This window comes from Vanessa atalanta, chromosome 13 (assembly GCF_905147765.1).
Source record: "Vanessa atalanta chromosome 13, ilVanAtal1.2, whole genome shotgun sequence".
Taxonomy (NCBI): Eukaryota; Metazoa; Arthropoda; class Insecta; order Lepidoptera; family Nymphalidae; genus Vanessa; species Vanessa atalanta.
The window spans coordinates 11639669-11660864 of record NC_061883.1 but is presented as its reverse complement, the minus strand read 5'-3'; the positions used below and the strand labels follow the sequence as shown (position 1 = coordinate 11660864).

At 35.2% G+C, this 21196-nt stretch overlaps 2 protein-coding genes across 2 annotated transcripts; one reads left to right on the top strand and one right to left on the bottom strand.

The window, feature by feature from the left end:
* The first annotated feature begins 1118 nt into the window (after positions 1–1118).
* Positions 1119–5077, top strand: LOC125068326. Its single transcript, XM_047677430.1, has 5 exons — positions 1119–1360; positions 1869–1992; positions 2499–2774; positions 3350–3530; positions 4492–5077. Exons 1-5 carry the CDS (start codon positions 1285–1287, stop codon positions 4660–4662), a joined length of 828 nt encoding a protein of 275 aa, XP_047533386.1. The 5' UTR covers positions 1119–1284; the 3' UTR covers positions 4663–5077.
* A 6586-nt stretch (positions 5078–11663) lies between these two features.
* LOC125068202 (protein HID1) lies at positions 11664–20839 on the bottom strand. Its single transcript, XM_047677255.1, has 17 exons — positions 20709–20839; positions 20423–20636; positions 18804–18949; positions 18639–18692; positions 18138–18337; positions 17502–17643; positions 17078–17149; positions 16048–16242; positions 15309–15399; positions 14749–14979; positions 14489–14653; positions 14279–14411; positions 14096–14199; positions 13864–13979; positions 13227–13390; positions 12746–12904; positions 11664–11934 (listed from the first exon to the last, which is right to left on the bottom strand). Exons 1-17 carry the CDS (start codon positions 20772–20774, stop codon positions 11871–11873), a joined length of 2316 nt encoding a protein of 771 aa, XP_047533211.1. The 5' UTR covers positions 20775–20839; the 3' UTR covers positions 11664–11870.
* Between the last annotated feature and the right edge of the window lie 357 nt (positions 20840–21196).

Here is a 21196-nt window from a genome sequence, read left to right as displayed (position 1 = left end):
TCTTTTTTTGTGTCATCTTATCTTATTAATATAAATGTCAATTGAATAAAATAAAGCAAAGCGCTTGAAATTATTTCGTACAGAAATAGTTTATTCTGAAATTATTTAAAATTTTATTATCATATTCAAATATAATTTTTTTAAGCAAATAAAAATCTTGTACATTTTATTAAATTTCTAAACGTTTTAATTATCGAGAAAATTCCGGAAATATCTATGCCCTCTATATTCATTGTTTTAGAGTTGCTAGCATAAAAGTTTATCCCTAAGCGTAAAGATGAAATAGCTCAAAAGTTTGGTGGTACTTTTAGATGTTTAAAAATAGAAAATGGTTTATTTTTCAAAATGATAACCATTTTTTCTAATCATCCGATAGCATTGAGCTATTGGAAGACATATTTTTAGTTGACCAGACATTTGAGTTGAATAAACTATAATACTGTACCTAAGTATCAGTTTGGTATTGAGGTTATATATTTATAAATCTGGCAATGCTGAACAGCGCAAAATTCAAACTTAAAGTTTTAAATATTTTGCGGCTCCTTCGTTAATTTTAAATATTAATTACACTCAACTAATTTGTTGAACATTAACATTAATGTAAGTGCTTCCATTATCATTTAGATTTGTTCTGTTCAAATATAAATGTTGTTGTTATGTGATGAAAATACTAACAGGATCAAATTTGCTTTCTATGACCAAAATGAAACGTAAAAACATACCGGGTTTATCAAAATGTTAATAATAATAACAATATAGTATATTAAGGTATTTCATATCTGTGAAGACTTCCATATGATTGCAAAATATTGATTTTCCAAGCATAATTTTCCAGGTACAAAGTTGGTAGTTCTGTTTGTTTTGCTTCACGAATTCGCGCGCACCCCGCCCAGAAATGGCTGTCAAGTGGCTCTCAGCTATATTGATGAAATGAAGATTCTCTTAATATTTTAGTGAAATTTCTATATTGCAATAAAATGAATCTGTAATGTTTATTAAACATTGTATATTAATAGTGTTTAAATGTATATTAAATAAGTTAAAAGTTACTAGAATGTGGTATAATTTAAAAAAAAATTGAACAAAGACTAATGGGCTAACAGTAGCTTACCATCCTTAATTTAAGAGTTTAGATCAATTTAAATGTGTATTTACAGTGCTGTAGATATATTTTTAATCTAGTCAAGCATTAAAAGATGTAGAAATGATTTAATTAAAATAATAATATTATATTTTTACGCAAAAGAGGAGTTAATTTTCGAGTTGCTATTTTCCTAAATTCCGATGCATTTCTGGATCGACAAACGCAGCCAGTGCGCTTATAGCGGCCGCCACCGCGTACCGTCCTCATTATCAGCTGGTAAGATAAACAATAAAGTTTTCTATGCAAAATGTTTTTTTCACGATTCATTTTGACATCAATTTAATAAAATATTTTATCGAAAAAACAAGATTGTTCAATATTAAAAAATCAAAAAACTCGCTCGTCGCTTTTGAAGTTGAGATAAGTCCATGAACATGACCTAAATTTTCGAAATATAATACCTGCCGTTTGTAATATTTATATAATTAATATATAAAATAAATAAATCATTAATTAATTATACTATATATTGAAACACTCTTTAACATAAGTATGTATAAACAAACAGCTTATCTTGCTAGTTTAATTTTATGTACTAGAGATAGATTAATTTTAAATCCTAGAGAACTAAATGTAGGAACTGTATAATTCATAGACAAAATATTCAGGCCATAAAAAGGGTGTTTTTTTTTATTTTTTTTATAACAAAAAGTTTTTTATCTCCGTAGTTAACAGGGTGGTAGAATGACTTAAAAACTGAAAATGATGTAATGTATGTACGTAGGCGTGGGGAGGTCGCGCGGGCGCGTGTGCGCGGCGGCGGGCCGCAAGGGCATGGCAGCGCCCGTGCACCGCTTCGCTCCCGTCGACTGCGCGCCGCGCCGCCCCAGACCTCTGCGACACTATGGGTTCTATTATAATTTTACCTCTCATTTTACAAGAGACAGGAACAAAGTGCCTGCTTGACAACAATGCAGCAATTTGCAAAGCTCCATTCATCAGATAAAACAATACTGTGTCACTGTTATTAAAATCTAAACGTATAATAATTTAGTTTACGATAATTATTTTCAGACCGCTCATATTAATATGTCCTTTATGTTTTCGTTTAAAGTTATATTTTATTATCTTCCCGTAAACTTACACCATAGGTACAACTTTTAGATTGAGCAATGAACATAAAAAATTTTTTTTGCTTTTTTTCCGGTTGGGAAAGTTTAAATTATCGGCTTTTTTCTACTATACTATGCATGTATTATACATATAAACCTTCCTCTTAAATCACTTTATTGATGAAAACCGCATTAGAATCCGTTGCTTAGTTTACAAGATCTGAGTTTAAAGACGACGGGAAGTGACGTTGTTCTATACTATTAAGAGATTTAAATTATAAACCATAATTTTTGATTACAAGGCCTCCACCTATGCCAGCTGTACACTCGAGCAGGCGTCAAAATGAAGAGTCAAGCCTGTATGTGGAAATTCCACCGGAACCACCTCAGCCGACTATCGCAAGTCTCGCTGCCGCCCGCAGCGTGACGCCGGACACGTTGCTGCGGACCGCAGCGCTGGGGCTCCACCACTCGCCTATGATGGCTCCTCATTTAAAGTTCGGAATGCTGGTTTCTTTTGCCTTGGCGACCCTGTTTCTCGCCGGAGCGAAGTATTATTTCGATCGGCAGGTAATAACGTAGAGTGGACAAGATAATGGGTTTGTTATTTTTTATTTTATGGAAATGGGACATCTGATGGTAAGTGCTCACTGGTCACCTTCGCCAAAGATTTTCAACTTAATTTGTCATCGCGTTCTCAATTGTGAAGCGTAGACATTATATACTCATAGTGTATCCTTTGTATGTACAGTTTAAATCAACTAAAACGAATCCGTAGAGACTATTGACAGTGATTGACGTTCGACGGTAGAATAATTCAAATGAACTCCATACGATAGCACTTGGTTAACTGGTTGGTTATTTTGGTACTATCGAGGATATTTTCCTTTATACTTAAACGGAGAGTCCGTGTGTAAGAAGATTAATAATAAATCCGAATTTTAAAAATAAAAAAGAAGTTTGTATCTTCGTTCCAACTGAATGTCCCAAAACACAACATTGTTTTTATATTTTTGATGTGATAATATAACATATGCTACAGTTATTTGTCGGCAAATTATGAAATCCTAAAAGTATCGAACAGTCCGCTACGCTTGGCTCACGTGACTCAGCGTCTGGCGCGTTCGCAGCTGATGCGCGGCAACGGCAGCAGCGCGGAGAGCAGCGGCGAGGCGGGCGTGGTGTGCGCGGCCGTGGCGTGCGTGTGCGGCGTGGGCTGCGCGCTGTCGCTGTGCCGCGCGCGCAGCCCGCCGCCGCCGCCGCCGCCCGAGCGCGTGTCGTCCACCGCGCGCCGCCACCCGCGCACGCCCACGCGCGCGCCCGCGCCGCGGGAGGTAGGGGCTCGCTTCCGTATACGTATAGTTGGAGCTCTCCCTTAGCTCTTTAAAAATTAAAACGACAAGTCAAAGGTGCTCGTAGGAACCTACTTAAATAAAGTATAAATTGATTCTATTGGGTATAACTAGGACAAAATAATTTCATATGACTTGATTCATGTATCTGTCCTAAATAAATGCATTGTTTTCATTAATTAGCTGTCGCCCGCAGCTTCGCTCTCGTTGTAGGGATTGGTCGTCAGGTATAAAAAACTCTATGTCCTCTTCGGAGTTCAAACTTGCTTCATTAAAAATTTCATAAAATTTTGGCCGCGAAAGAGCAACAGACAGTTACTTGCGCTTTATAATATGAGTACAGAAATTATTACCTTCCGTAAAAAAAAAACAAAATACAAGAAACAAGCATAAACTAGTTACCTAAGTTAGATAAAGATGTTTTGTGTCTTATCTAAGATCTTTGATTGTTGCAACGTGACAGACTGACCAAGAAGCTACATCACGATGACATTTAAGAAACCGCTTTCATTCTTATATTTCGTACTTAATTCATAAAATTCAGACGGTTGATGCAGGTGAGTAATCTCCCGAGGTTCTGGTAATTGATTGAGTTGAATTGAGTCCCAGAGGGATCAACTCGGACAAGTTATTAAACACCAAGTAAACAAAATTCAAGTGTGGTTTCAAACTCTAGTAAAATCTAATGATTTTTTTCCTAATAGAGAGTCATTCTAACGATATTCATTTCGATATTCTGTTTTTATACCACAGTATTTTTTTACATACTCGTATAAAAGTAGGGCCATCACATAAATGGTTCGGTGCATAGACTCCGATGTGCAGTATCGACGCGTTTCGTAGTCAAAGAAAGTAAGTGTATATTTTAGTCGTTTTCACGTGTCCCATGATATTCTACTTGGAACGAAGCAGCCGATATCCAGCATTTTCTAAATTCACCCAGACGGCCCTGTCGGAGCCCGAGGACATCTCGCTGACGGTGCTGCCGCGCGCCGAGCGCGAGGCGGCGGGCGAGGCGCGCGGCGCGGAGGCCCCGCCCCCCTACCACATCGCGGTGCTGCTGCCCGCGCGCGCGCCCTCGCCGCCGCCGCCGGCCTACTCCGCGCTCAGCTAGCCCACAGCCCGCCCCGCGCCGGAGCTCATCATATAGTGGCCGGCGGTGGGCGCGATACCGACCTCCATCGGAGTGTGTTCGTCTGCGAAGTAGCCCTCGTGTTGCTTGTGAAGTGATTGAAATGTTCTCAAATGTAAAGAAGTATGTTGAAAATTTAAGAAAAACTATTCGAGATGTTGTCGTACGATCGTTTTACTTTGCATCCGATATGGTTCTAGTGGAATGCAAATAATTTCACTCCGGTGCGTTATGTTAAAATATTTTTTAACGATCTCAAACATTCCACTTTATTTGGCTTGGAGTTAATTAAGACTAAACTTAAGTAATTGTTAGACAAACGAACTAGACTATTGTATATTTATGTGTGTTGTGTACGGACCAACATAATAAAATTTTATTGGTGTGCCATATTTATCTCTTAGATTAATAGTTAGATGAATATAAAAAATGTCGGCCTAATTTTAAATATCAAAGAACACATTATGCGATACACCCAATTTAAAAATTACACTAAAAGCATTCATTTTATTCTATACGCACAATTTAATAAATTAAATTAATTATATAATAAATACACAATTATTTAAACGAACTAAGTACTAATTAGTTAATTAAATAATTTACAACAGCGAAGGGCCAAAATATTATCAAATACGATTAAATTAATTCGTTTTTATTTTGTTGTTTAGTAATATTATTATATAAAGTGAACTGATATGGAATTACGAATTTTAATACGAATGTAAAAAGATCATTACTAATAGTCCATTTCACTAGTAGTCGTGCGAGACGTTAAGAACATAATATAAAATTAAATTAATCACAATATCTATTTTGTGGGGAAAATACAATACGAAAAAACTTCGTCTTAAAATGTCTGAAATTTAAATGTAAGTAATAAATATACAAAATACGATGTTCGAGGTTAATGAACTTAAACATTAAAATTTACGGATACGTTTACTTTCTTTAAATTATCAACTGTCATAGAAGTTGCCATGACAGTAATTTGTAAAAATTTGAGTACGGCAAATGTCGTTTCAAATTTTAAGACGTTACAGCGCATGTCGGGCATACGCTTATCTATATTTTAATCATATCATATACATTGAACACACAATGAAAGGTGTCCTTGTCTTATACGTTCGGTAGGTACATTATGCAATACATAAAACTTTTATATCATGATACACATATTGGCTAAAGTCTCATAAAGTTCCTCAAGTCGTTAGTTTATTACGTTCAGATAGGCAGACTAGGGGAGGGGACTTTGTTTTTTTAATATGTCGTTAAAACGTGGAGCTTGGAATCAAACAACTAACGATTATAGAAATTAGAAAGATGTGGTATTTTTGGCGCTTATACTTTTGAAATGGACTACAGTCGTTTTTAAATGTCATACTTATTTGTCTATGTGTATCAAAATATATTAAAAAGACAAACAACGAAAGCAACAATGCAAATTCCCGTGGTAACTCCCGTTTTGTATGAATTAACGATTTATTAATACGTACAACAATGATTAATAATGCGAATGACATCGCTCCTCACACTACCGGAAATTTGTATTCGCTTCCGTTTTTTTACTATAATGTTTCGCGCGTTCCATTTTTTATTTTATAATCTGTGCATATTTAAACATCATTCAAATATTATTCGTACAGAATGTAAACAAAAGTTAGAACAATGAATAAATCATTAGAATATATTGTTTTATCATGAAATGGGAGAGATATAAAATACTGTTTAAATATAGGTATGCTAGATTAAATTAACTAGTTTTTAATATATTCATACAAAAAATTATTATTTAGGAAAAATAAAACTTAAAATCTAGTTTCAAACTTCATTGTTCACATTATGTACGAATTCAATTGCTAAAAAATACCCACACATTGGATTCGCGGACTTCTTAAATTGTTGTATTGATCATTTATAATTACATCAATTTAAGTTTTTATTAATAAAAAGTTTGGGCATAGAAAAGAAAATCAAAACTTTCTGAGCTATCTTTATTTGCTAAAAATAATAAAATATCCATGTATATCAATTCATAGGTTATAGAATAATAATTAAAAAAACGAAGTTGCTCTGTATTTAAAAGCAACTTGTATTTTGTTCTACGATTTGTTTGTTTATTTTAATCTTTTGTCCAAGGCTTTCCAATCAATGAACTCATTTGAAACACACCCTTTATTTTATACACAAATACACGTATATATTTAGAATTTTCGAGTCAAACACAATTACATTCCTTTTGGGAATAGATTATCACTTCAATTTCAAGGCATTAATAAATTTTATAGTGCACTTATATTTTGTTAATAAATTAATGTAGCATTATTTTGTAGTATTAAATAAAGACAAGAAGTTCAATGGAATTAATATATCGTCCAGTGTTTAGTGTAGCAAAGTATTTTTTATACTTAAAATTAAATTTAATTTTAAATACATCTAAGGCCAAAATATCCTAATTTCTCTTCCCTTGGTGATTTAAAAACATATAATGAGTTTTACAGTGTATAATAATTTATACATTCCATCATTATCAGAGCCTTAGATTTAAGTTACTTAAATCGACTTTATTCTCTTTAGTATAAATATTGATTTATTGCGACAACTTAGTGAAATTAAATAATTTACACTAAGTATATTTTTATCATAATGTTGCCCGCTAAAACTGTGTCATAAAAAAAAAAAAACTTAGTGGAGTCTGTGTTATAGATTATTGTAAACTAGTCTAGTCATGTTAGTTAATATTTAATGTGATGTATTTATTTCGCGTTCGTTGTTGATGAACAATGTTATTTTTGTATGTACCTTTATAGAAGGGACTGCGTTCGTCTGTATCTGACGCTTCGAATAAAACATTGTAACTGTCTCTATCTTTTATTTATTTTGTTAATTAAATTCTTTAATAAACAGCTGATTACAAATATTTACTAATGTTTTAATTTTTATTTCAAAGCAAAGAGTGACCAACGTAACTACATAGACTAATACAATTTTTCATAAGCCGAGCGATGAATGTGTTGCTTGCTTAATCGGTCTTTATGTCTAAAGCTAAACTTAATTAAAAAGCTTAACTTAAACTTAACTTAAAAAGCTTAAACTATTTGCCTGCGACATAAAGACCGATTAGGCATAGCATACCACCGAATTAGCCATCCAATGAACAGCCTAGCCATTTTACTAAACGGCACCGTTCAGCCGGCTTCGTGAATGGCATTCGTTAAAACATCTCCGTTCGTGGAATATCGAAAATTTTCGGAAAATTTCCTGTATTCATATTTCATCACGTGTTCGGCGCAGGAAAAACAAGTTCATCTGCGAGTTTTGTATGAAATCTGGCAGAACTATCACCTGCACCAATAAGGGTCATGTTCGACATTTGTAGCGACAAAACTATATGCACCATGTCTTTGTCGTGAGATTTTCTGTGAAAAACTTATATATATATATTTTAATTTAGTTTTATAATCCTTAATTCAATCACATCGTTTATCATCTCAATCTGTTCAGCTAAAAAATATGGGATGGGGATAAATTAAGGAAGAACAGAAAAACTAAAATTAAGCTCACGTTTCCATGTATTTCAATCAATAACATTAAGTACATTAGTGATATTATAAAATAAATATATTTACTCTAACTAAACAATGCTAGTTATAATCATAAATGAATACCTAGGTAGGTAGGTAGCGTTTATAGGAAATTTAAATTAGGACACAAACAGAATTCAAATCGAATTTTACGCTTTAAAAAAAGCCACAGAGTATACAATGGAATGTGAATAAAGACCAAAAGTAGCAAACATACCGACAAAATAAAATGCAATCCTGATACTATAATCTAAATTAAATAAAAATCATGTGACTAGGAGTCAAGTTCAATATTAGGAAGCCTTAAAAACTGTTTATAAAATGAAGCGAAATGCCTGTCATTTAATATTAATATTAAAAAATATATATGCCCATTATCACAATAACGTTGGTTAAAAAGTGATTAATATTAAACTAACCATTTAAATCGGAAAATCAAATTGAAAATTGTGACACGGCAGAAATAATGAAAGGGCTGAATGGTGCATTACTATACTCCAAAAATAAAGACACTTCGTAGAACAGAGTAAATAGTTTCCAGGTTTTTATTACTCTGTACATGGCCCTGCACTGTGTTACAATATTCAAAAGATTTTCATATTTAAAATTTGTGTTTCCCTTAAGGGGTCGACATTAACAATGAATAGATAGTTAAGCTAATAAAATAATCAAAGAACAAGATTTTCACGTTTATATTACGTATTTTTCTGTTTCTATTAGATAAGTACAATTGTCAATAATTTTAAATATAGAACACAATTAAAAAAAAAAGTTATCAATTCGTTACATCATAAGTCATTAGAACAGGTACGAATCAATCCTTAATATATTCATATAATTTGGAATTAAAATTCAACGTTTAAATTTATAATCTCACTATTTTACATAAGATATTAGTATACATGAACAACATGTTTACATAGCGATTGACTAAAGAAGACTTATATATAAGATTAAAAAATTATTCGATAAAACTAATGTTATTCTTGGTATAGTTCTAACATAAATATAAATTGCGTCATGTTCGTCGATATTGTAAACTAGTTTATTCAGATTCCTAGTTTATAGCTGGCATTATTATTTACTATATCTTTCTAATGTGTAAAACAAAAACAGGATAAAGTATCAGTACCAAATTGTATTATACTCTGTCCACCGGGTTATTCGACTATTAACTCGGTACGTAATAATCGATATGTAAGATCGAATATCGATTTATGTTGTTTGGTTATGTGTTTATTTATGTTGGAAGAATATCGAGAATGATGCTTTTAAAATGTATTAGTTTAGATGTCAAAGCAGCCAATTATTTTCAAGAAGCATATTTGTAATATTGTACGAAATATAATAAATAATTTATACATTAACGAATACTAAGAATCTGTTAACGAAAAAAAAAGCGATTTCTTTAAAATTATGTTATTATGTTCTCCTCCTGGCTATTTCTTTTTGATATTGAATATATGTAAATAATCATAAATTGACAAAAAAAAATTGCCGCCAATTTGAATTTCTTTCACCAGTTCTTCTTTCTCTTGTCTCTTCTCAGATTTTGATTCGATTTGTAAAACTTATATAATTTAAAAGTAGCCTCTTAAAGATATATTATGATTCGTGATTAATAAATTATACTTTTAACCATTTTAAATTACAGCCCAGAACAATAATCCAGCAATCGCACTTGTGCTTGGATAACGACTTTTATACATTGTCAGAGAAATTTCTCTATCGATACTGAACGTAGTTCTTGAGTAACGAAGCAATAAATCATTCGAAAGTTTTTTTTTTTTAATTAAGGTGGCAATACATTTAATTTAATTTTGACACAATAAAATGTCGATAACATTTATCACTCGGAGGATATTTTTATCCTGATAATTTTTTTTGAAAGAATGAAACCTTTTTATTTCCACACATAAAATAAATAATGATAATTTAAATTTCAAGCATATTATACATAAAGAGAAAGATTAAAGTAATATTCTTAGAAATATCTTGAAAGAGACATTGCTGGCGTTCATATCTATCTTTTTGGTAAAACGACTCGTACGTTTTCCCAAATTTAAAAGACCAAGTGTTCTTCAGAGGTTATGAATTCCAAAGTCAAGTTTTTACCTTAGCAGGAGATTCCAAACAATTAATTTTAAAAAGTTCTTCGACAAGTCAGCGCGTACGAGTACAGAAAATAGGATAGGCCTGTCCTATTTAATTTATAAATAATAAAATCTAGTCAAGGTAACATTTGCCTTCCAAAATAGATTAAAAATGACAAGCTATAAACTAGATAATATAAAAAAATAACACTGTGCTAATGGCTGTGCTTAAATAATATGTAAAATTCTTGACTGAAGCGTGAAAAAACTAGAAAGACCAATAAATTACAGTTATATTTATCCAGTTTTAAATATGATTCTTGTATAAGGGGTATTAACTAAACAATGCTGTCTTCTTCTTTCGTTTGACAAATCAATGAAGCAAGAAAGAGAGAAATCAATGTTTAAAAAAATACCCCCTAAACAACCCTTATATACTCTATTCCAACCATAAGAGGAGAAAAGCCAATTAAACAACATTTTGACGCGATATCATTGGCTTGAATAATCTATGTTATTCACTATGATTGCGAAGAAATTGCGTTTCGAACGTCGACATAACTGTTATTGGAATTTTGGAAACTAAAATGAAAGTGGAAATAAGTAGTTAAGTCAAATAGTGTTGTGTTTTGAATAAAGATATATTAATCATAAACTCCCAATAGTGCACAATATAGCGGAGTTATTAGCGAATCGCAAGAAATACACAAATCTAAGGTTTGTTTATCTTTTTTCCTACATCCATTGGAATAGGCTAAATGTAACTCTGTTAAAATTTAGGTTAATCAAATAAATAGATATTCATAAATATAAAAGCAATTACCCCCATTTATGATTGGCAGCGCCAACCGTGTGTATTGAAGTGCTATATACACTTACCTAGTAGTTGGTAGTTACATATGATTCGTTTATTAAATTGTACAAAATGTAAACAAACGTCATAAAAACTTCAATTTATATAGAATAGTAATGTTTGATATTTTGATGTGAACAGTTATTGGCGCTAATTGGGATCGGGTACGAACGACTCGCATAATGTTCAGCTTGTATTACACGAGGCAGGGCGATATCTAATATTCGAACGGATATTTTGGATTATATATCTATGTTGACATCCGATTTGACATGTGATTTGTTTAACTTTACATCATACGGTTTGTGAGAAAAAGATTAAACGATGTGATATTGAAATAGGTTACAACATTCGCTTCATCTCTTTCTCACAGAAAGGTTACCGTAAAGTTAAAGGGAGACAGGACGAATATTCCGAACGATATTCATAGCTTTTTTTTGGGATGGTTTATACATTATATCGGAATGACGAAGACTACATACAGGTGTTCCTAGTTACGTTCTATCTTCAGTAAATAACATATTCATAAATATATATTTTCCTCGAGTGCAATAAATAATTTGATCCAGCGATGTGATGTTTTAACAACATATTATTATATACGAAATTATTCTATTCAAAATTACAAAATGTAACTATGTGTGTGTGCGGAGCTTACGATCATACTCGCTGGATCTCGAACAACTTCACGTCGGTGTCGTACCATATCGGCGGGTCCACGTTACTGGAAACAGACACAAAATATTCATTAAATTGGACCGTCTTACTTGTTAAATGTTTTAGTAATCAGTAATTTTAACAGATTTAGAGTAAGGTGCGTACCGCAAATCGTTCGACCAAGCGTGTCTGAAGTTTGTGCTATGTATAAACTTCACAAGCCTTATTTAGTCTGTGCTATTTGTATCGTCGAAAATACAATAATGCCAAATTGTGCCGTTACAAACCGTAAAAACTCTGCCAGGTCAGTAATTCAAAGCAATATAGATATAACCTACCATCGATAAATAATTTTGTGGTTCTAAGAGCATTAAAAATAAGTCAATGATTATGATGTTAAGCGTGGTGACGTCATCGTAGGTAAACAACATGACACGCTCGGTTTCCATACTATCTAATAGAAATGCGGTATCTAGTCTACGCTAAATCTGTTGTATTACTCATAAAAGTTATTAAGATTAAAAAGAGAAACCCATTTTTATATAATTTATGCATATATGTGGTATATATATTGATTTTTTTAACTTTTACGAACCAATTTTTTGTTCTCATACGACGTAAATTCACCAAATTTTTGCTGATACTGAGTATTCTTCTACTTAGAATCTACATTCTGAACCGGTGATAGCTTTACACGTAATATAATCCTGTGAAATGACGGTTCAAAAGTACGTTATAGTAAGTAGGCTATACTTGAATGAAGTATTCCGATTGCATAAATTGATTGATTGAGGCAAACCCGATAGCTTTTTATAGGCTCTTTCCGGATTCGAACCGAGGACCTTGATCCAAAACATAGTCGGTACGAGTGTACATACCGGATGTATATAACGCCCCACATGTAGGTCCGGAACCAGGCGGCCGTGCCCGCGTTGGCCTGGTACTTGCGGATGAGGATGGGGTGCGGCACGGGCAGCAGCCCCACCAGCGTGCCGTGCTGCAGGAAGCGCAGGATCTCCGACTCGTCCGTCAGACCCCTGCAATCGACCGAAATTAATACCGACATTAATATTGTTCACAGCAATCGACTATCTCCTAAATAAAAAAAAATTGGATCGCTAAAACAAATCAATGGAGCCGAAGGAGATGTTTTTATACAACATTTTTTGTCTATAGGTAGACGCGGCTTATCTATGGATAGAGGTAATCAGTCAATGGAACATTTGTGTTTACCGGATAAAATATATTTTTTTATCAAGACGATTCATCTAATCAATTACTGTTTTCAAATATAACTTGCACACGTAGTAATCGTTGAAGTTTAACGACGTGATTTACGTGCGGGCGGCGAGCACTCACTTGTCGATGCATATCTTCTCGACCTGCGGCACGAGCACCTGCAGCAGGCGCATGATGGTCTGCAGCGGCAGGCGGCCGCGCCAGCTCGACACCCACTCGCCGCTCGGCCGCCACTCCGCCTCCCCCGCGCCGCCCGCCTCCGCGCCCACGCGCAGCCCCTCCTTCTGCGAGATAACATTATTAAATCAAACTCAGTAAGCGGTCGGGTCCTTTAACTTTATAGTAAATAGTTTCTACGAATGAAGTTTTAATTTAATTGAAACGAGAAATATTATTATCAAGGCAAAAGAAGTAATTGATTTTGACGATAACATTACATTTTAGATAAATGCAAACCTACTCGACGGAAGTCTACCAAGATGGCCGATTATCACGAGACACTATACATTTTGAAAATTAAAAAAAAATACGTGTGCGTCTCGGGACGTCCGCCAGAATTGATAACTTGAATTGTATGAAATACTGCTAGCGTTGTTGGCTAGAGTGAGAGATGATGGATCTGCCTACCGCTGCCGTATGCGTAAGAGAAAGGGAAGCCAGACTGGCGCCGTAAAGCGTTACGTAACGAAGCGATCAACCCTTCCATAAGAAGTTATCACTCCAAAAATAGCGGCACCACGAGCCGCGGCGAGGTCACCTGCGCGACGCGCGCGCGCTCGGGGCTGCGGTCCTCGCCGTCGCCGTCGCGCCGCGGCAGCAGCTGCTCGCGCGCCGGCGGGTGCGCCGACTCGCGCTCCGTCATCGTCGCGATCGCTGGCGGGCATCGATTCGATTGTAAATCGCATTGTAAACGCAGATCGAACGTTTCGAAATCGAATAAGTCTTTCATGGGCACGTGTCGTTCGAGTCGTTCGACGCGTCACGGTCACCTGGCGTGTCGGGCAGCGTCGCGTTGAGCGTGCCGGGCTCCGCGGGCTGCGCGGGCCGCGACCCCTCCATGGCGGCCTCCGCCACCGACTCCGCGCTGCGGGACCTGCGGGCGCGGGCGCATTAGGCGGGGCGTGTGGCGGGGCGTGTGGCGGCGCGGGGCGCGGGCGGCGGCGGGGCCTCACCTGGGCAGCGCGGCGGGCGGCGCGCGCGCGGCGGCCAGCGAGCGCGCGATGGCGGCGTGCTCGTGCGGCAGGTTGGCCAGCGCGTGGAACACGCCGCGCTTGCGGATGATCGTGTACACCAGGTTGGAGTTCCCTGCGGGGCACACGCGCTGTAGGCACCGCCTCGGGCGGGCTCGCTCGGCCGCGCCTGAGGCGGCTCGGGTCCCTTACCGTCGAACTGATACTGGATCATGTTGTTGAACATCTCGAGGAGGAAGAACACGAGGTGGTGGTGGTGGGGTCTCGAGAAGAGGAACCACGGCGTGCTGAACGCCTCGAGCAGGTGCAGCAGCTTCGTCGACGACACCATCGAGAGAGTCTTCAGGTACGGTGATACTGAAGTATTGTTTTAAATTTCCAAATTAATATGTTGTATTTTACAAAATCTATCTGTTGCATATACATAAAGAAACTTTTATTTAAAGTATTACCGTTGACGAGGATCGTGAGCAGACAATCGAATAGTGGCTGCAGTCTCTGGTGCCCAGTGGTGATGATCTTGTGGAAGACGACGACCAGCAGGTCCGCATGAGTGCCGGTGAACACCGGAATGTCCATGGGCACCGTGGCGGTGTACGGCTTGTTGAGACGAACGCCGAAGTTCCTCTCGCCGGACAGGAGCAGCAAGATGAACACGCCGATGTGCATCAGGCCCACGCGAGCTGAGACATGTTCTTTCATATATTACATTACAATATTAAAAAACTTATCTAAAGTTATTAATTTCATAATATTATTTTATCCAAAAATGAAAGCTTTGAACGGGTTTGAAAACATTGTACGAGTCATTGTTACATTAAGAGCTGAACATTAAATCATCGAATAAAACTAACCAGCGAATTAGCTTATCTGACGGTTAAAAGGACAAAAAACGTTGTCGATTTTTTCAATGCGATGCTATCCTCAAGCGAATAGTTATTAGTAAAAACAACAGTAACTTAGGCTATATAATTTGATAGAGTACTCGTTACGTATACTGCGGTATACTCACACTGGTCAGCGCGTGAATCGTTTAGGTGATACAATATCGGTACCAGAACTTCGAGAACGTCACTACTTTTCAAGACGTAGTACATGAATTTCTAAAAACAAATAACATAATTAGTTTAACGTTTTAGTTTATCCTGTTAATTAAATTCTGTTAAAACTAATAATTCTGACAAATTTCCCCAAACTGAAATTCCTTTATTCAATGTGGAAGCATTAAACTAACTTATTGATAGTCAAATTAAACAGTACCACCGGTCCGGAAAAGGACACATCCTGACCTGAGAAGAACCGGCGAAAGAAACTCAGCGGGCCTTTTTTTGTCAATTTTCTTTTTTACACAATTGAATATGAATAAAAATATCCAGGAGGCGATCGTTTCATTCCCAATGTGTGCTATCAATCATAAACTCACTAATTGTATAATAACCTTTTACACACAAGCGTTCTTTAACAATTTTTTTACATTTGACAATATTTTTGGGCATTTTGAACGCTTTCTGGAATCCTGTTGTAGAACCGCATACGATCGATATAATTAACCTTAAGTTAAGTGAGTAAATAAAATTTCCATGTGCCAATATCAGTGTTAAAGTTACTTAAGCAGGTGTCAAATCTGTTAATCTTCAACAAATGGTTACTAAGAAAAGTCTTTGGTTTAGCATTTACAGTATTCTGTAAGTATATTCATGAATAAGATGAATACGCAGGAAACTGCCTGAGCGTCGTGAAATTTCATATACCTTATTGTAGTCACACATCTTCCAGAACAAGACCAGTAGCTCCTGATGTAAGGCCACCTTCTTACTTGAATTTGGGAGGTAGGTCTGCTGAAGAGGATTATTGAGGAGTCGTGTCACTCCTCGTAGGGCGAACTGAAAGTCTTCGTCTCGGTGGATACGGGATAGGTAGTTGATGAAGAGGTTATCAGGAAGCCGCTAGAGCAATTGAAAATGATATATACCCACTTGAAGTTCTATTACTGTGCAAGAATAACATGGTTAACATTTAAACAGTAGATAGGATGGTAAATGCTGACCAGCACTGCCTAAAAAAATTGGCAGTGATGACCGTCAATGCGCTATCAACTTTAGGAGCTAAGATATTAGGTCCCCTGTGTTGTTACACTGGCTCATTCAGCCTTTAAACCAGGCAACTAAGTATTGTGCACGTCTATTTCGATCTTCAAAAAACGGTCTAATAAATTTTATTGGATTCTTTCAAGTAATATTAATACATTGTCCGTATAACGGACAAGATGCGAAAATTCTGTGCAGTATTTTGAACAGAAATAAAATAAGTATACATATGTAAAAAGATAAAACCAAAACAATGCAGTACCTAAATCTTCTCTGTTTGTGAAACGATTTAATAGTTTTTTTCCGAGTTTTTGAGGTTTAAAAAAAAACGATGTTTTCCTAAAACTTCAACAATAATTCAGGTCTAATATCGACCTCTGGATAAATGCTACTTATTTCAATTTTTTTGATGGTATCGGTTGGCGGATAAGCAAATGGATTAACCATTATTTACATCACCAACTTTATGAGAAATAATTGTCTTTAAACCGAACTTCGGGAACTAAGATGTTATGTCCCCTGTGCCTGTAGTTACACTGGCTCACTCACCCTTCAAACTGGAATACAACAATACTGAGCACTGCTGTTTGGAGGTAGAATATCTGATGAGTGGGTTGTACCTATCCAGGGCTTGCACAAAGCCCTTACACCAATTAAAGTACAAATCGTTTAATAAAAGTAGATTTTAAAATACCTCATCAGAATCCTCGTTAACGACATTACTTGTGTCATGGTCCAATGTCACGATCAAAACTTGGAGCGCTACCTGCAAGGAACATGATGGAACAATATAATTTTTAATAAAATGGTAGTGTCCGTCTCAAAGTGATTCTATGTTGAAGTTTAAAAATCTTCAAAGCAACTATTAGTTTATTAGAATTTTCGAAAAAAATCAACAAAAGTCGTTTGAGATTATCAAATTTTTTTCTACATATTTGAGTAAAAATGTTTTGGCATATAAATGGGTAATTATAGTTTTTAATACGATGTAAATTTGGGAATTTCCGAGGATAAGACAAAAATGTCGTTCTGCTTTCGTCAATATTGCCAAGTTTTACTGTAAGCGAGTAAAAGCGAAACTAAAGAGATTCATTCAAATTAAATATCTCGTGATTTACCTCAACTAAAGGCTCCAAGGTGTCGGCGAACAGCAAATGATTGTACGGAAGGCCGAGACCCACCGGGTCATACGAGCACACCGTGTTCAGTAACGACGTGAATAGAGGCAACGCGTGACGGTTTTCGGGACTTGTTAAATAGCTGTTGAAAAACAACACTCCATGAAAATACTGATACTTTTGAGTAAAACAATAGTTCTTCTTGTCGTCAAGGTTAACCCTTTGCGAGTTCTGTAATTTATAATAACCGTATTTTTACACAGCGCCTTTTTGTACGCGTCTTTAGCTAAACATCGATATGATATTCACTATATAAACAGGGTCGAATTTAGGGGGAGGGTATCATCAAGAGAGTTTTTTAAAACAAAAACATTACAATTCCGACGTGTATAAATACATTTTATATATGTGAATATAGTAAAATACGAATGAGTGTCATTCTTGTGTCTTACTTATTGTTTGTCAATAGAATTAAATTATTTCGCAATCAATTATTGTAATACCCCACTGAAAAAATAGTTCAATTTATTTGGAAAATAAGTAGGGGCTCTCGTTGCCCCGGGGGGGCCTTCTGAACTCTAAATCTCTCTACTGTGAATATTTATTTTCCCTCGAATATCGGTATCCGGTACTGACGCGATCCACTTGTTGTGGTGCGTGGCGGCCTGCGCGGCGGGCTTGTACACGGTCTCGCTGCAGCACGTGAGCAGCAGGCGCAGCAGCTCGGCGCGCGCCGCCTCGTGCTGCGCGCTGCGCGCCGGGCTGCGCGCGAAGCCCACGCCGCCCGCCCAGATGTACTCGCAGCTGTCCAGCGACGACAGCTCCTCCGCGCGCTCCTAGGCGCCGGGGACCCGTTAGCGAGCGGTGCACGATGGATGGATATCCACGTGCAATACTCTATTCTTGATTAAGACCTTACTGAAGTTCCATTTTCTAGGAAACTAATGATCTTTTGTTTTTGATAAAATTTAAGAATTATGCAAGTCGGTCTAGTTTGGTGAAAACTATTCAGAGATTCTGGATTAGCCCTTATTTATTTCTGTTTAAAATATATAAGGTTATTTTTGTACACATGCAAATACTTTAAATGAGTCATATTCAAAAATAATGAAGATGAACAATGACGAAAAAACTCACTGGCCCCGATCTTTTCGTGCTCACGACTGTGAAATCTGGACAAAAGAGGAGATCCTGTAAATAAAATTACACTATGAAATTTCGTTATATTTAACTTCAACTCAAATCAAAGATGTTCTATCAGTCTGTACCTGTGCTCGAAAGTATCAGAAAAAGAATACTTACACAGATAGCATTGATGAGCGATTGTGCTAGTGGTACGGAATCGTTTTCGGAAGCAGCCGGCAACGACGACCAGAAGAAGCTGTGCCATTCGGGTTCCTCGAGCATATAAGGCAGTACACGCGTCAGCAATCTCGAACAGTTTAAAGCTACAATAAAATATTAGATATCATCAATTTAAGAATATGTTTTTTTTTTCATCTATGTCTATTATCTATTTGGATTCCTTGATTTACTCATTTATTCCTATTCTTTTTGATCTTACAAATAAATACAATTTAAACTAAATGATAAAAAGATAAGTTATTAATAAAAGTTTTTAACAAAATAGGACCAGTGTGTGAACCCCGAAGCACACCTGAGTTAATCTCATTGATTGAGTTTGGTAGATGGCTACTAGGATCATTAACGCCTATGCATTAAAATACATCATGCATACAGCATAGCCCTTCTAGTAATTTACACAGACGTGATTAAAACCTAATTCTAGTTATTAAGTCTAGAACAACATACATAGAGTAGGGTCAAAATAGAAACACCTTACTTACACCAATTTTTTTTTTTAAAGTTTAATGTTTGACAATAATTGAAATCGTAATATACACCAAACATAGACTAATGAAAATATAGAGAAAGACATAATTTTTAAACAAATTTTACTTTACAAATATACTTATCTACATTTTTGAATTCAAAGTGATTATTGTTGTAAAATTATCCTCGAGGTAGTTAACCAATAAAAAAAAATTGGTTTGGTATGAATATTAGAAAAAAGGTTATTATATACAGGTAATATGAAAGGATACAACAATATTCTGAAAATACACTGACTTATTAGAAGTTTCTTAAATATTTATTTAAGATGTTTTAATTAAATATTTTTTTTTTCAATAAATACAATATTGTTTTGGTATTATGTCATTTATGATGAATTATTATATCTATGACTTAGTACGAAGGTATGTATACTATATCTCAAAGAAACTAATTATATAGAATATGCAATGGGTACATTTGAAATTATAATAAATCTAGAATATAGCTTTGTCAAGCTTAATTTTAAGGACAATAATACCTCAATTAACTCAGTTGAATAAAATCTTTGGTTATAAAAAATGACAATTAACAAATTGATATTGCTTGAGTATATTTAGCTAAATTTTAAAGGTTAATATGGTATGCTGTAATATAACATGATGTATGAGCTATTTGTAATATTAGAGCTAGAGATTTAGGGAATTTATGCCAAAATAGTCTAATTATGTACAGCACTACTCCTCAATATAATCAATTATATTAAAAGAAACAAGATCAAGACAATATGCTACCATTTAACACCTAAGTCTCTGTCTAATAAGTCATTGCATTTGATTCAACATTAATCCTGCTCAGATAATATTACATTTATCAATAAACAAAATTAAAGCTCATCTTAAAAAAATAATTATGTATAAGGCATATTAATAGTACAAGATTATATTGATGTTAATAATGCTACTTGAATAAAGTGTATTTTTAATTTAATTTTTCGCAGAATATTTAATTCATAAGGTACAATGTACAAACATATGCTGAACAAAACTGACTTAAAACTGCAATGCATCAAATATTCAAGGGCGTACCTGTTTGTTGTTCACGCTGAGTCCTACAGCTACTATCAACTATTTTCACCAACTTCTCAACAGCCTTGTATACAAGTGTTGCTAAATTATTTGGTGATTCCTCGCGTAATGCACGTATCTCCGCCCCAGGTACCAAAGCAAACACATCTTGTACATTTGTTACCGTCTCTGACCAGAATTGATCCCAAAAACTTTCATCAGAAGCGTCGATAGGCTAAAATTTATAATTTTAATCAATAAACTTCGAAACAACATAACTTGTGTATGACGTTATTTTATAAATTACCTGAGATTTTGATGTGAGCTGAACAACAGCTTTCCTAAAATTTAATTTCGTATCCGCGTTACCCATTTCTTTTATTAATTTATTTATAAAACAATAAAATCATTTCCAACATACGTCTGCACAAAACAATATTAAAATGACATTTATGATTTGACAAGTTGGAACTTGACAATTTAGTTGTAACTTTTATTCTACATACACTACATACTTCATATCATATCCATGATAAATTTGAATAGATTAATTATAGAGTAACTACTAATTTTATGAAAACATATTGCCTTATAATAGTGATCAATCACAGCAGATATATAGCATTATTTATTATTTATAAATAAAAGTATGCGTTATCATACAAAACACCTTTACAAAATGTTTGAACTATATAATTGTCAATGCAATACAATTATCATAAAAAAATACTTAATTGCATTTAAAGATTTTAAAGTAGAGTAACAGCCTATTTATGTCACACTGCTAAGCTAAGA

Coding starts and splice junctions, on each gene's coding strand:
- LOC125068326 (XM_047677430.1), top strand. CDS start 1,285: ATGCATTTCTGGATCGACAAACGCAGCCAGTGCGCTTATAGCGGCCGC. Junction 1,361..1,868: donor ACCGTCCTCATTATCAGCTG/GTAAGATAAACA, acceptor GTATGTACGTAG/GCGTGGGGAGGTCGCGCGGG. Junction 2,775..3,349: donor TTCGATCGGCAGGTAATAAC/GTAGAGTGGACA, acceptor CAACGGCAGCAG/CGCGGAGAGCAGCGGCGAGG.
- LOC125068202 (XM_047677255.1), bottom strand. CDS start 20,774: ATGGGTAACGCGGATACGAAATTAAATTTTAGGAAAGCTGTTGTTCAG. Junction 18,950..20,422: donor TCAGCGTGAACAACAAACAG/GTACGCCCTTGA, acceptor ATTTTATTGTAG/CTTTAAACTGTTCGAGATTG. Junction 14,412..14,488: donor GATCCAGTATCAGTTCGACG/GTAAGGGACCCG, acceptor TGTGCCCCGCAG/GGAACTCCAACCTGGTGTAC.